Here is a 13,658-nt window from a genome sequence, read left to right on the forward strand (position 1 = left end):
AATATGACATGACATCAGTGAATCACTTGTGTTTGCCATGCTATTTGCTCTAGCTGGTGCTCATTTGAACTGGTGCTCCCACAAGGTACTATGTGCTCCCAGATTTTTTTTCATAGTGCGCACGCTGAGTGCACAGACCCATTCTTTCATGTCTAGGCGACTCAGGCCTATCGCACCAAATTTGAAGGGATGAAAAATAAAACTTTGATCTACGTTCGGAGCCCACCGCATATGAACGTATGTCTACGTGTGGACAGTTTAAGGGTTAAATGACAGTACAGTGTACTGTAATATCAGCACATACATTAATGCGCATTAGACCTTCCAGTTGACGTGCATTGGATGCGTGACTTTATTTGTTTACTCTTGAACATCGTCAAAAATCGAACATTTCCGCTACTTTGAGCTCACGTTCAAGCAACTTTTAGTTTGTAAACCATTCAGAATCATCTCTATTTCTGTAATATACTTCCCATTCTATCAAATGAGATCAGGAAAACGAGAATACAACCATAAATACCATACAAAAATACACTGCAAAGGCGCTGTCTTGAACCAAGAACACGGTCGCAGCTTTTTTTTCTCATTATGCACTGCGTGCTGCAGGATGTTTTTATACTGCATTCACTGACCACTCAGACCCATTCTCTCATAGGTAGGCCTACCGGCCTTCTTCTGCAAGATTGGAAGCCGCTAGAATTTTGTCGTAGTATTATGGGACCGACATTGGCTTCAAAGCCATAACATTATGGGACTGACAATGAAAGGGTTATCTGATACTAAAATAAGGCCTTCAGAAAATCAATGGTAACCAAGCTTTGGTGGTAGTGTCCAGCTCAAGAAACAGCATTTGAGCCTAACCTGCTCCACTTATGCTGCTACAAACTCAAGTGGTAAATGCATGCCAGGTGTAGTGGATTTCAAGTAAGTTGAGAGTGCTGGGTTAGGGTTCTGTACATGGTTAAATGTTTTAAAAGGATTCCTCATGAACTACAGTGACTAAATTAGGTTAAATTTTAAATACTGAGATGCTGAATTTGCTGTCAGGACTGACCAGCTCTCATGGCTGGCTTTTCACAATAACTTATGTCTATGTTAGAAGCTTAAAGCTTACAGTATGACTTTATATGATATCTCTTAAGATTCCAGCACGTACACAAAGTGCTGGATTTGTAGGCTAGAGGCTAGTCTACTTTCACAGTATGAACATTAAAAGAGCAGAGAGGGCACTAAGTAAAGTGGAACCTCTACTTACGAGTTCAATCTGTTCCCTGACCTTGCTCGCATCTGGATTTGCTTGTTGGCAGAGTCAATTTTCCTCATTTAAATTAACTGAACTGGAATTAATCTGTTCTAGTGGAATATTCCAGGCACGACAAAATACCTCAATAATTTCCCTAATATCAACTCTACGGCTTATTTACCTATCAAAATTCATCTAATATGACATAATAAACAATATTAATAACACAGAAACATGATATGTACACTAGAATGAATGAAATATTACATATGTGAGTAGTGGTAGTGGAGGTAGCGACAGCACCACAGCGGCCATTCCTGCTCTTAACCCTTTGAGGGTCGACAGGCCCTCTCCGAAACTCGTTCTCAGGGTCGGCCAAATTAAAAAAAAAAAATTATTTTCTCTTATGAAAAGATAGAGAATCTTTTCCCGATCACAAAGACACCAAAAGTTTGAAATTTGATAGAAAACTTACGGAATTATGCTCTCGCAAAGTTAGCGGTCTCGGCGGTGTTTACGCATCGGCGATTTTGCCCACTTTGAGCCCCATTTTCGGCCAATTTCACTGTACTAGTCGACAAAAAACATGAATATTTCGCTAGAACTCCATTTTTTCTATCGAATGGGTGCAAGAAACCACCCATTTATGAAATTCAACTATCCAGTACAGTGGTCAGAATTTAGCAATTTTGCCAATTTCACACAAATTTCAAAAGATGCCAATTTCCGAATAGGGTCCAGAATAAACAAGAAAGACATTCCTGGCACTAAAATGACATTTCCTCTAGTCATTAGTCACGTCTCAAGGCCCCTCTTGTATTCTTTTGCTTTCCACTTTGAATTTTTATTTTCACAAAAAATATAATTTTTACTGTTATGCAGACTACTGCATTAGTGTAAAAAATGGTATAAATATTATTGGTGCACTTGTGAAAGAATATTAGACTCACCAGTTGACGTGTATTGCACGCTTGGCATGATTTGTTTACTTTTGAAGTTTGGTAAAAATCGAACATTTCTGCTACTTTGAGCTCAATTTCAAGGCACCTTTCATTGTAAAACCAGTCAAAATCATCTCAATTTCTGTAATATGTCTTCCATTCTATAAAATGAGACCAAGAAAACTAGAATACAACAACAAATACCAAACGAAAATACACTGCAAAGTCGCTGATTTATTAAAAAAAAATGGTCAAAGTTTTTTTTTTCTCATTATGCACTGTGTGCTGCAGGATTTTTTTTAGACTGTGCACACTGACCACATAGACCCATTCTTTCATATGAAGGCCTACCAGCTTTCTCCCACTAGATTTGAGGCCGCTAGAATTTATGAGTACTAGTACGTCAAAAACCCCTACGCGTAAGACGTACTAGTACGACCAAAACCCTCAAAGGGTTAACTACATACATTCCCTTGCTTTTATTATAACAGAAAAAGGAGTGTTTGTAAGGCAAACTGCATTAGGTCACATTGTAGTTTCATAAGGAAAACAATGCTACACTCTTAATGGCACACTCTTAATGGCACACTCTCAATGGCACACTCTTAATGGCACACTCTTAATGCTACACTTTGTCACTTCACTACTCACTGCTTTAATTCCATGGAATTAGTAAGTCAGGGGTCCACTGTATTTTGAAAAAAAAAAAAAAAATAGTTTTTTTTTTTATAGAAAAAAACAAGAGCACATTTTTTAAGTATTTTAGAATAAAAAAAAATTAGGGTCAGTACTTACCGAGATATAAGGCCGAGAAGTTGGCACTGGATGCTCATATGACAGCAACATAGAGTCCTGCCGGTTGTAGAAGTGTTGCTGATATACCTTTTTTTTTATTTTTCATATTATTTTATATAATTTTTATGTTCTGATAATTACAATTCATAGTAGTTCTTGTCATTTTATAACCAATCTTTGTTCTGACACTAGTATTAGGTGTGATGAATGGTTTGAAAAACCGACAAGTTGAAGATTGAGACACTTATGCAGCATATGGGAATCTTTATTCAGGAAACGTTTCGCCACACAGTGGCTTCATCAGTCCAATACAAAGAGGAAGGCGTAAGGAGAGGAGGAGAGTGAGGTAATCAGTCCCTCAGCCTGGAGTCGATGTGTTCAGTCCATCAAGATTGATGGACTGAACACATCGACTCCTGAAATTGTACTCAAATTGTCACAAACACACTGACAGGTGGACATTAACACCTGCCTTGGTCATTTACTATTGTCTTGGAATATATACAAAGTATTTATGTGTCCCAGCAATGTTTTGGATATGTGGAAGTATAACAATGAGGAGGAGAAGGAGGAGGAGGAGAAGGAGAAGGAGGAGGAGGAGGAGGAGGAGGAGGAGAAGGAGAAGGAGGAGGAGGAGGAGAAGGAGGAGGAGAAGGAGGAGAAGGAGGAGAAGGAGGAGGAGGAGGAGGAGGAGGAGGAGAAGGAGGAGAAGGAGAAGGAGGAGGAGGAGGCAGAGGAGGAGGAAGAGGAGGAGGAGAAGGAGAAGGAGGAGGAGGAGAAGGAGGAGTAGGAGGAGGAGGAGGAGTAGGAGGAGAAAGACAAAGAGGAGGAGGAGGAGGAGATGGAGGAGGAGGAGGAGGAGAAGAAGGAGGAGGAGGAGGAGAAGAAGGAGGAGGAGGAGGAGAAGAAGGAGGAGGAGGAGGAGGAGAAGAAGGAGGAGGAGGAGGAGGCGAAGAAGGAGGGAGCAATGGGCTAGTAACCCCTTCTCCTGTAGACATTTACTAAAAAAGAGAAGAAGAAAAACTTTATAAAACTGGGATGCTTAAATGTGCGTGGATGTAGTGCGGATGACAAGAAACAGATGATTGCTGATGTTATGAATGAAAAGAAGTTGGATGTCCTGGCCCTAAGCGAAACAAAGCTGAAGGGGGTAGGAGAGTTTCAGTGGGGGGAAATAAATGGGATTAAATCTGGAGTATCTGAGAGAGTTAGAGCAAAGGAAGGGGTAGCAGTAATGTTAAATGATCAGTTATGGAAGGAGAAAAGAGAATATGAATGTGTAAATTCAAGAATTATGTGGATTAAAGTAAAGGTTGGATGCGAGAAGTGGGTCATAATAAGCGTGTATGCACCTGGAGAAGAGAGGAATGCAGAGGAGAGAGAGAGATTTTGGGAGATGTTAAGTGAATGTATAGGAGCCTTTGAACCAAGTGAGAGAGTAATTGTGGTAGGGGACCTGAATGCTAAAGTAGGAGAAACTTTTAGAGAGGGTGTGGTAGGTAAGTTTGGGGTGCCAGGTGTAAATGATAATGGGAGCCCTTTGATTGAACTTAGTATAGAAAGGGGTTTAGTTATAGGTAATACATATTTTAAGAAAAAGAGGATAAATAAGTATACAAGATATGATGTAGAGCGAAATGACAGTAGTTTGTTGGATTATGTATTGGTAGATAAAAGACTGTTGAGTAGACTTCAGGATGTACATGTTTATAGAGGGGCCACAGATATATCAGATCACTTTCTAGTTGTAGCTACACTGAGAGTAAAAGGTAGATGGGATACAAGGAGAATAGTAGCATCAGGGAAGAGAGAGGTGAAGGTTTATAAACTAAAAGAGGAGGCAGTTAGGGTAAGATATAAACAGCTATTGGAGGATAGATGGGCTAATGAGAGCATAGGCAATGGGGTCGAAGAGATATGGGGTAGGTTTAAAAATGTAGTGTTAGAGTGTTCAGCAGAAGTTTGTGGTTACAGGAAAGTGGGTGCGGGATGAAAGAGGAGCGATTGGTGGAATGATGATGTAAAGAGAGTAGTAAGGGAGAAAAAGTTAGCATATGAGAAGTTTTTACAAAGTAGAAGTGATGCAAGGAGGGAAGAGTATATGGAGAAAAAGAGAGAGGTTAAGAGAGTGGTGAAGCAATGTAAAAAGAGAGCAAATGAGAGAGTGGGTGAGATGTTATCAACAAATTTTGTTGAAAATAAGAAAAAGCTTTGGAGTGAGATTAACAAGTTAAGAAAGCCTAGAGAACAAATGGATTTGTCAGTTAAAAATAGGAGAGGAGAGTTATTAAATGGAGAGTTAGAGGTATTGGGAAGATGGAGGGAATATTTTGAGGAATTGTTAAATGTTGATGAAGATAGGGAAGCTGTGATTTTGTGTATAGGGCAAGGAGGAATAACATCTTGTAGGAGTGAGGAAGAGCCAGTTGTGAGTGTGGGGGAAGTTCGTGAGGCAGTAGGTAAAATGAAAGGGGGTAAGGCAGCCGGGATTGATGGGATAAAGATAGAAATGTTAAAAGCAGGTGGGGATATAGTTTTGGAGTGGTTGGTGCAATTATTTAATAAATGTATGGAAGAGGGTAAGGTACCTAGGGATTGGCAGAAAGCATGCATAGTTCCTTTGTATAAAGGCAAAGGGGATAAAAGAGAGTGCAAAAATTATAGGGGGATAAGTCTGTTGAGTATACCTGGTAAAGTGTATGGTAGAGTTATAATTGAAAGAATTAAGAGTAAGACGGAGAATAGGATAGCAGATGAACAAGGAGGCTTTAGGAAAGGTAGGGGGTGTGTGGACCAGGTGTTTACAGTGAAACATATAAGTGAACAGTATTTAGATAAGGCTAAAGAGGTCTTTGTGGCATTTATGGATTTGGAAAAGGCGTATGACAGGGTGGATAGGGGGGCAATGTGGCAGATGTTGCAAGTGTATGGTGTAGGAGGTAGGTTACTGAAAGCAGTGAAGAGTTTTTACGAGGATAGTGAGGCTCAAGTTAGAGTATGTAGGAAAGAGGGAAATTTTTTCCCAGTAAAAGTAGGCCTTAGACAAGGATGTGTGATGTCACCGTGGTTGTTTAATATATTTATAGATGGGGTTGTAAAAGAAGTAAATGCGAGGGTCTTGGCAAGAGGCGTGGAGTTAAAAGATAAAGAATCACACACAAAGTGGGAGTTGTCACAGCTGCTCTTTGCTGATGACACTGTGCTCTTGGGAGATTCTGAAGAGAAGTTGCAGAGATTGGTGGATGAATTTGGTAGGGTGTGCAAAAGAAGAAAATTAAAGGTGAATACAGGAAAGAGTAAGGTTATGAGGATAACAAAAAGATTAGGTGATGAAAGATTGGATATCAGATTGGAGGGAGAGAGTATGGAGGAGGTGAACGTATTCAGATATTTGGGAGTGGACGTGTCAGCGGATGGGTCTATGAAAGATGAGGTGAATCATAGAATTGATGAGGGAAAAAGAGTGAGTGGTGCACTTAGGAGTCTGTGGAGACAAAGAACTTTGTCCTTGGAGGCAAAGAGGGGAATGTATGAGAGTATAGTTTTACCAACGCTCTTATATGGGTGTGAAGCGTGGGTGATGAATGTTGCAGCGAGGAGAAGGCTGGAGGCAGTGGAGATGTCATGTCTGAGGGCAATGTGTGGTGTGAATATAATGCAGAGAATTCGTAGTTTGGAAGTTAGGAGGAGGTGCGGGATTACCAAAACTGTTGTCCAGAGGGCTGAGGAAGGGTTGTTGAGGTGGTTCGGACATGTAGAGAGAATGGAGCGAAACAGAATGACTTCAAGAGTGTATCAGTCTGTAGTGGAAGGAAGGCGGGATAGGGGTCGGCCTAGGAAAGGTTGGAGGGAGGGGGTAAAGGAGGTTTTGTGTGCGAGGGGCTTGGACTTCCAGCAGGCATGCATGAGCGTGTTTGATAGGAGTGAATGGAGAGAAATGGTTTTTAATACTTGACGTGCTGTTGGAGTGTGAGCAAAGTAACATTTATGAAGGGATTCAGGGAAACTGGCAGGCCGGACTTGAGTCCTGGAGATGGGAAGTACAGTGCCTGCACTCTGAAGGAGGGGTGTTAATGTTGCAGTTTAGTAACTGTAGTGTAAAGCACCCTTCTGGCAAGACAGTGATGGAGTGAATGATGGTGAAAGTTTTTCTTTTTCGGGCCACCCTGCCTTGGTGGGAATCGGCCAGTGTGATAATAAAAAATAAAAATAATAATAGGTAATAATAAGTTCCCTTGAAGCATGAAAAACAAAGTGCACCCCTGACAGTGACATGATAAGATGAGATAACTGATAAGAACTGACGTTTGATGAGCATACACGAGGGTGGGGGAGAGTGCAGCTGATAAGAAAAGATTAGAGGTGATATTTGATGAGCATCACCCTCCCTTTGTTTTCGCTGGTACACAAACATGTCTGTCTGTCAAGCTCTTTGTCTGTCTGTATCCGTCTAGCTGTCTCAGAGAGAGCCACAAGACTGCATTGTCATCACGTTTGCTCACATCTTCAAGCAGAGTATAGCACTTTGTCTGGATTTTTTGGGTTATCCTAGGTAATTTACACTATGTATATTTATATTTGTGTACCTGTGAGACAGAGATAGACAGATAGAAAGAGAGACAGATAGACAGAGACAGACACACATAGAAACAGAGGTAGACAGAGATAGACAGACAGAGGAAGACAGAGATAGACAGACCCTAAACTTGGGGTTAACATCACTTTCCTCTTAAAAGAGGAGTGTTAATATGACATTACATCAGTGAATCTTTGGTGTTTGCTCTAGCTGGCTCTCAATTTAACTGGCACTCCCACAAGGTACTAAGTGGTCCCAGATTTTTTTTAATACCGTGCACACTGAGTGTTAGGACCCATTCTATGCTGACAAGGCATCTCAGGCCAATCATGCCAAATTTGAAGGCAGGAAAAATAAAACGTATATGTACGTTTGGGGCGCTATGCTTAAGAATGTATATATACGTTTGGGCTGTTTAAGGGTTAGTGAAAATGTCTATATTAACATAAAATAAGACATTTAATATAATACAATTTTTATTTCTTTGCAAGATTACATTGAGATTCTGTAGTTACAATAATGTGTCTAAGAGTGATTATTATTAGTATTACGTAATGTTTTCCCTCCTTCTGGCAACCACACTTCCATAGCATATAAACATCATGTTTATATGCTATGTAATGTGTTTCTTATATAATTTTGAAGAAATTATCATGGATGGATTAATGAAAATGTCTATATTGACGTAAAATAAGACATTTAACCCCTAAACGGTCCAAACGTATACAGTGGGCCCCCGGATTATGACATTAATCTGTTCCAGAGAGCTTGTCTTATACCAAATCTGTCGTAATCTGAATTAATTTTCCCCATAAAAAATAATGGAAATCCAATTAATCCGTTCCAGACACCCAAAAGTATTAAAAAAAAGTAATTTTTTTACGTGAAATATACATTACCCTACACAGAAAACAGAGAGACATGGAGAATAAAACAATAATAACATGACACTTACCTTCATTGAAGACTCTTCTTAGTGTATTGAAGATGGGAGAAGGGGAGAGGATGGAGAAATTACTGTTTGGAAGGGGAATCCCCCTACATAAAGACTTAAGGTGCCAAGTCCTTTTCTGGGGTTACTTCCCTTTGTTTTTTAATGCCACTAGGACCAGCTTGAGTCACTGGACCCCTGTCACTCAAAAAAATGTTCCAGAGAGGTTTGTTTCTGGCATATGTTAGTAATTGTGGTGGCAGCAGCAGGGTAGGGGGTGTTGGGAGACAGGACAAGATAGTCCTTCAATATGACACTAATATCAGAAATCCATTACAGAATTTATGTACACTCCAGTACAACCATCGACTTCGGTACCAGAACCTCTACCATCCACCTCAGCCCAGTAGGGCCACAGCATAACTCTCCATTCTTCACAATCATCGACAAACACCAGCACCCACAATTTAGCTCTTAAACTGTCCAAACGTAGATCTACGTCCACATGCATAACGCTCAGGATGTAGATCTACGTCCGATTTTATATGCTTTCTTTTGTAAAACAAGTAGATCTATGATCTGAGCACTACGCATGTGGCATAAATCTACGTTTGGACAGTTTAAAGATTAAGGAAAGAAATACTATTATTTCTGTTGCAGTTATAGTCTTAAGCAGTAAAAACAACATAATACATCACGACAATGAACTACAATTATATACAGTAGATCGTCATTTAGCACGAGTTTATTTGGCATGATATGAGTATTGCACGTTTGAAGAATTGCAGCACAATTTTATGTAACACGTCATAATTAATTTAACACAGTTCAATTTGTGGAAAGGAAAAAAATTCTCTTTTGCTCAAGCAGCCGCCTTGTTGTGGAGCAGCTGGGGAGCCCTCCTGTCATCCCCTGCCACTCCCCTACACCACTCCACCATCCTAGCGTTCATAATTCATTCGTGTCCAGTCTTTCTCTGCTACAAGGCATCTGTGTTTGTGAATTGTGTTATGATATTTTAATTACTATATCTTGTATCTGCCAAGCAATCATGACACCCAGTAGCCATACTAGTGTTGCTGAAAGTGGCACAAAGAGGTTTAAGCACTTAAGTCTTTGAATTAACAAAGAAACAAAGATATTAGACAAGAAATAGCCTGTAGCTGCAATGAAGTGTTACTTTGTACACAGAAAAAGAGGTAAACATGAGTTTGTGTGACTGAATGACTGACTTACTGAATGACTTGACTGACTTACTGAGTGACTTGACTGACTTATTGAGTGACTTACAAGTGACTTGACTGACTTACTGAATGACTTGATGGACTTACTGAATGACTTGATGGACTTATTGAATGGCTTGACTGACTTACTGAGCGACTTGATGGACTTATTGAATGACTTGACTGACTTACTGAATGACTTGACTGACTTATTGAGTGACTTGACTGACTCACTGAGTGACTTGACTGACTTACTGAGTGACTTGATTGACGTACTGAGCGACTTGATGGACTTATTGAATGACTTGACTGACTTACTGAGTGACTTGACAGACTGACTGAATGACTTAGACCATCTAGTACAACCATTGACTTCACTACCAGAACCTCTACCATCCACCTCAGCCCAGTAGGGCCACAGCATAACTCTCCACTCTCTTCACAATCATCCACAAACACTAGCACCCACATTTTAAGGTAAGAAATACTATTATTTCTGTTATATTTGTAGTCTTGAGCAGTAAAAGCAGCATAATACATCACAACAATGAACTACAACTACATATTCACTTTTATTTTGGTAAGATGTGGAGGCCTAAAAAAAAGTTGTTTGGCTTTTTGGGGGCTGCCAGGAACGTAACCTATTTTTCCCCTAAGTTCTTCAGTTCCTCTAACACGATTTTACGTAACATGGCATTTTCTGGAACATAACTACTGTGCTAAATGACGGTCTACTGTATTCGCTTTTACTTTTGTAAGATCTGGAGGTCTAAAAAAAGAGTTGTTTGAGGAGGAATCTCGCATCCTGAATTTTTGCTCAGATCCAGAAACAAAAAATTAACCGAGCGATTGCTCGTATACTGAAAAACTCGTATGGTGGGGCACTCATAAGCTGAGGTTCCACTGTATATAGGTATTTCATACAATTTCTCTCGACTAGGATTCTACTATTGTCTACATCTCCCCATTCATTAACCCTTTGAGGGTTTTGGTCGTACTAGTACGTCTTACGCGTAGGGGTTTTTGACGTACTAGTACGCATAAATTCTAGCGGCCTCAAATCTCGCAGGAAAAGGCTGATAAGCCTAGATGTGAGAGAATGGGTCTGTGTGGTGGGTGTGCGCAGTAGGAAAAAAATCTGGGACCCAGTGGTGCATTGTGGGAATGCCATCATAGTACACAATGTCCACCGTGCCCTGCGGTAAGAAGTTCCTCACTCCTCGGCGAATTGGGACACTTTTGTTCCCCAGTGACAGTTCTAATACAGATGGAAGTGACAGTGAAGATGAGTTTCAAGGTTCTGGTGAGGTTTTGACCGAAACTAATGACCATAATATGGGTAATAGTGAGGAAAACCCAGACAACCCACAGCCTTCCACCTCTGGTGCTGGGCCGTCTTGTTCACGTTCAGTTGTACCAGAATCAAAGAGGAAACTCCTATTTTCCCAAATCCCAGACTCAGATGTGAGCATTGGTGATGATAGTGATAGTGATTATGAACTACAAGCTCTTCAAACTTGTTCCAAGAATAGAGGAGGAGGAGGAGGCAGAGGAGGAGGAGGCAAGAGGAGGAGGAGGCAAGAGGAGGAGGAGGCAAGAGGAGGAGGAGGCAAGAGGAGGAGGAGGCAAGAGGAGGAGGAGGCAAGAGGAGGAGGAGGCAAGAGGAGGAGGAGGCAAGAGGAGGAGGAGGAGGAGGAGGAGGAAGAAGAAGAAGAAGAGGAGGAGGAGGAGGAAGAAGAGGAGGAGGAGGAGGAGGAAGAAGAGGAGGAGGAGGAGGAGGAAGAAGAAGAATACGTAATGATAACAATAATACATAATAATAATAATACATAATAATAATACATAATAATAATAGGTAATAATAATATGTAATAATAAATGTTCACCCATGACAGTAACAAGATAAGGGGAGATAACATCTGATAAGTGCTGACGTTTGATGAGGGTAAATGAGGGTGCAGCTGAGACCAAAAGATGAGATGAACATCGCCCTCCCTTTGTTTTTGCTGGTATACTAACATTTCTGTCTGTCTATTTGCCTGTCTGTCAAGCTCCCTGTCTATCCATCTAGCTCTGTCTCAGAGAGCCACAAGACTGCGTCATCACTTTTACTCACATCTTCAAGCAGAGTATAGCACTTTGTCTGGGTTTCTTGGGTTATCCTAGGTAATTTATACTATGTATACTTGTATTTATGTGTACCTGTGAGACAGAGATAAACAGACAGATAGAAAGAGATAGAATGAGGGAGAAAGATAATTAGATAGAATGGAGGAAGGGAAGCAGCATCCGACCCCATTGTTTTGACAGGCGGGAGGGGGAGTGAGTAATGAGACAATATGTCATTTTGACAGCTGCCGACTCCTGGTAATTTACACTATGGAGGAGGAGGAGAAGGAGAAGGAGGAAGAGTAGGGGGAAGAGGAAGAAGAGGAGGAGGAAGAGGAGGAGGAGGAAGAGGAAAAGTAGGAGGAAGAGGAATAAGAGGAAGAGGAATAGTAGGAGGAAGATTAGGGGGAAGAAGAGGAAGAAGAGGAGGAGGAAGAGGAGGAGGAAGAGGAAGAAGAGGAGGAGGAGGAAGAGGAGGAGGAGGAAGAGGAAGAGTAGGAGGAAGAGGAAGAGTAGGGGGAAGAGGAGGAAGAGTAGGGGGAAGAGGAGGAAGAGGAAGAAGAGGAGGAGGAGGGTGGAACTGATTAGAAAAGATTAGATGAATATCGCCCTCCCTTTGTTTCTGCTGGTACACTAACATTTCTGTCTGTCCATTTGTCTGTCTGTCAAGCTCCCTGTCTATCTGTCTAGCCGTCTAGCTCTCTGTCTCAGAGAGCCACAAGACTGTGTCATCACTTTTACTCACATCTTCAAGCAGAGTATAGCACTTTGTCTGGATTTCTTGGGTTATCCTAGGTAATTTATACTATGTATATACTTGTATTTATGTGTACCTGTGAGACAGAGATAGACAGACAGATAGAAAGAGAGAGACAGATTGAAAGAGATAGAATGAGGGAGAAAGATAAAACACCATTGTGTATGACACCATGTTTCAGAGTTCCACAAGCTGCAGAACTAATAGGAATATGTTCAGTGACTGTATATTGGTATATATATTATAGAACAATAATAATAAACAATGTTTTGTATTGTTTGTTTTGTAAACAAGTTTTGTAAACAATATATTGATAATTATGTTTGTGTGCTTATTGTGTTGTATACAACGAGTGTATATATGTACATTGCACCTTACTTTGGTCTCATAGGCCACATAAGTTATGTGAAAAAATAAAATAGTGAAAAAAACAACAAACCTTCAAATACAAGTAAACTAAAGTTTACCAGGTGAGCGGCAGTCGCCGCTGTTGCCATACGCGGCTCATTTTCTGCAAACTTCATGCATCCATATCTACGTAAGTATTGATGGTAATTTTTTTTTGTTTATCCTATAATGTTTAGAAAAAAAACTCTATTTTTTCATAAGAAAAAAATAATTTTTTTTTTTTGAAATTTGGCCGACCCTGAGAACGAGTTTCGGAGAGGGCCTGTCGACCCTCAAAGGGTTAATGAATATGTGTAAAAACTTTATTTTTAAAAACTAAATTCACAAATAGTATGGTTTAAAAAAAATTGTTTAGCAATAAAAGATTTCAATATATTTAAAAAATGGGAATTTTTTTTTTCTTAATCAGACTGGACTAAGAGACACTTTGTACTCTTAGTTGTTTAAAAGAATTAAGATGTGTGGAAAGATTTAATATTACATTATCTTTTCAACAGATGTGAACAAACCTCATCAGCAGTTGGAAGACTCAATCACCAGCTAGTGTTTCAGTGCTCTTTCACAATAAATTGGCCCAAACAAACCACTTTCCATGGTTATGGGGTTAATAAAAAAAATGCAGAATTGGCTGCCTTAGTAAAAGCTGCTGAAATGTTATACAATGGCAAGTATTAT

The 13,658-nt window shown here is 40.2% G+C and overlaps 1 protein-coding gene across 2 annotated transcripts in view; it reads left to right on the plus strand.

Annotated features, from left to right (window-relative positions):
• Nucleotides 1–13,482: 13,482 nt before the first annotated feature.
• Nucleotides 13,483–13,658, plus strand: part of LOC128685243 (ATP-dependent RNA helicase DHX30) — a 170,800-nt gene continuing 170,624 nt past the window's right edge. The window contains exon 1 of one of the 2 annotated variants that reach the window (XM_070082922.1): nt 13,483–13,647. In XM_070082922.1, the coding sequence (XP_069939023.1) occupies nt 13,635–13,647 (13 nt within the window). In that variant the 5' untranslated portion in view covers nt 13,483–13,634. The remainder of the gene's footprint in view (nt 13,648–13,658) is intronic. The other variant, XM_070082923.1, reaches the window with a different exon arrangement.

The sequence above is a fragment of the Cherax quadricarinatus genome, chromosome 8 (genome assembly GCF_038502225.1).
Source record: "Cherax quadricarinatus isolate ZL_2023a chromosome 8, ASM3850222v1, whole genome shotgun sequence".
Classification (NCBI taxonomy): domain Eukaryota; kingdom Metazoa; phylum Arthropoda; class Malacostraca; order Decapoda; family Parastacidae; genus Cherax; species Cherax quadricarinatus.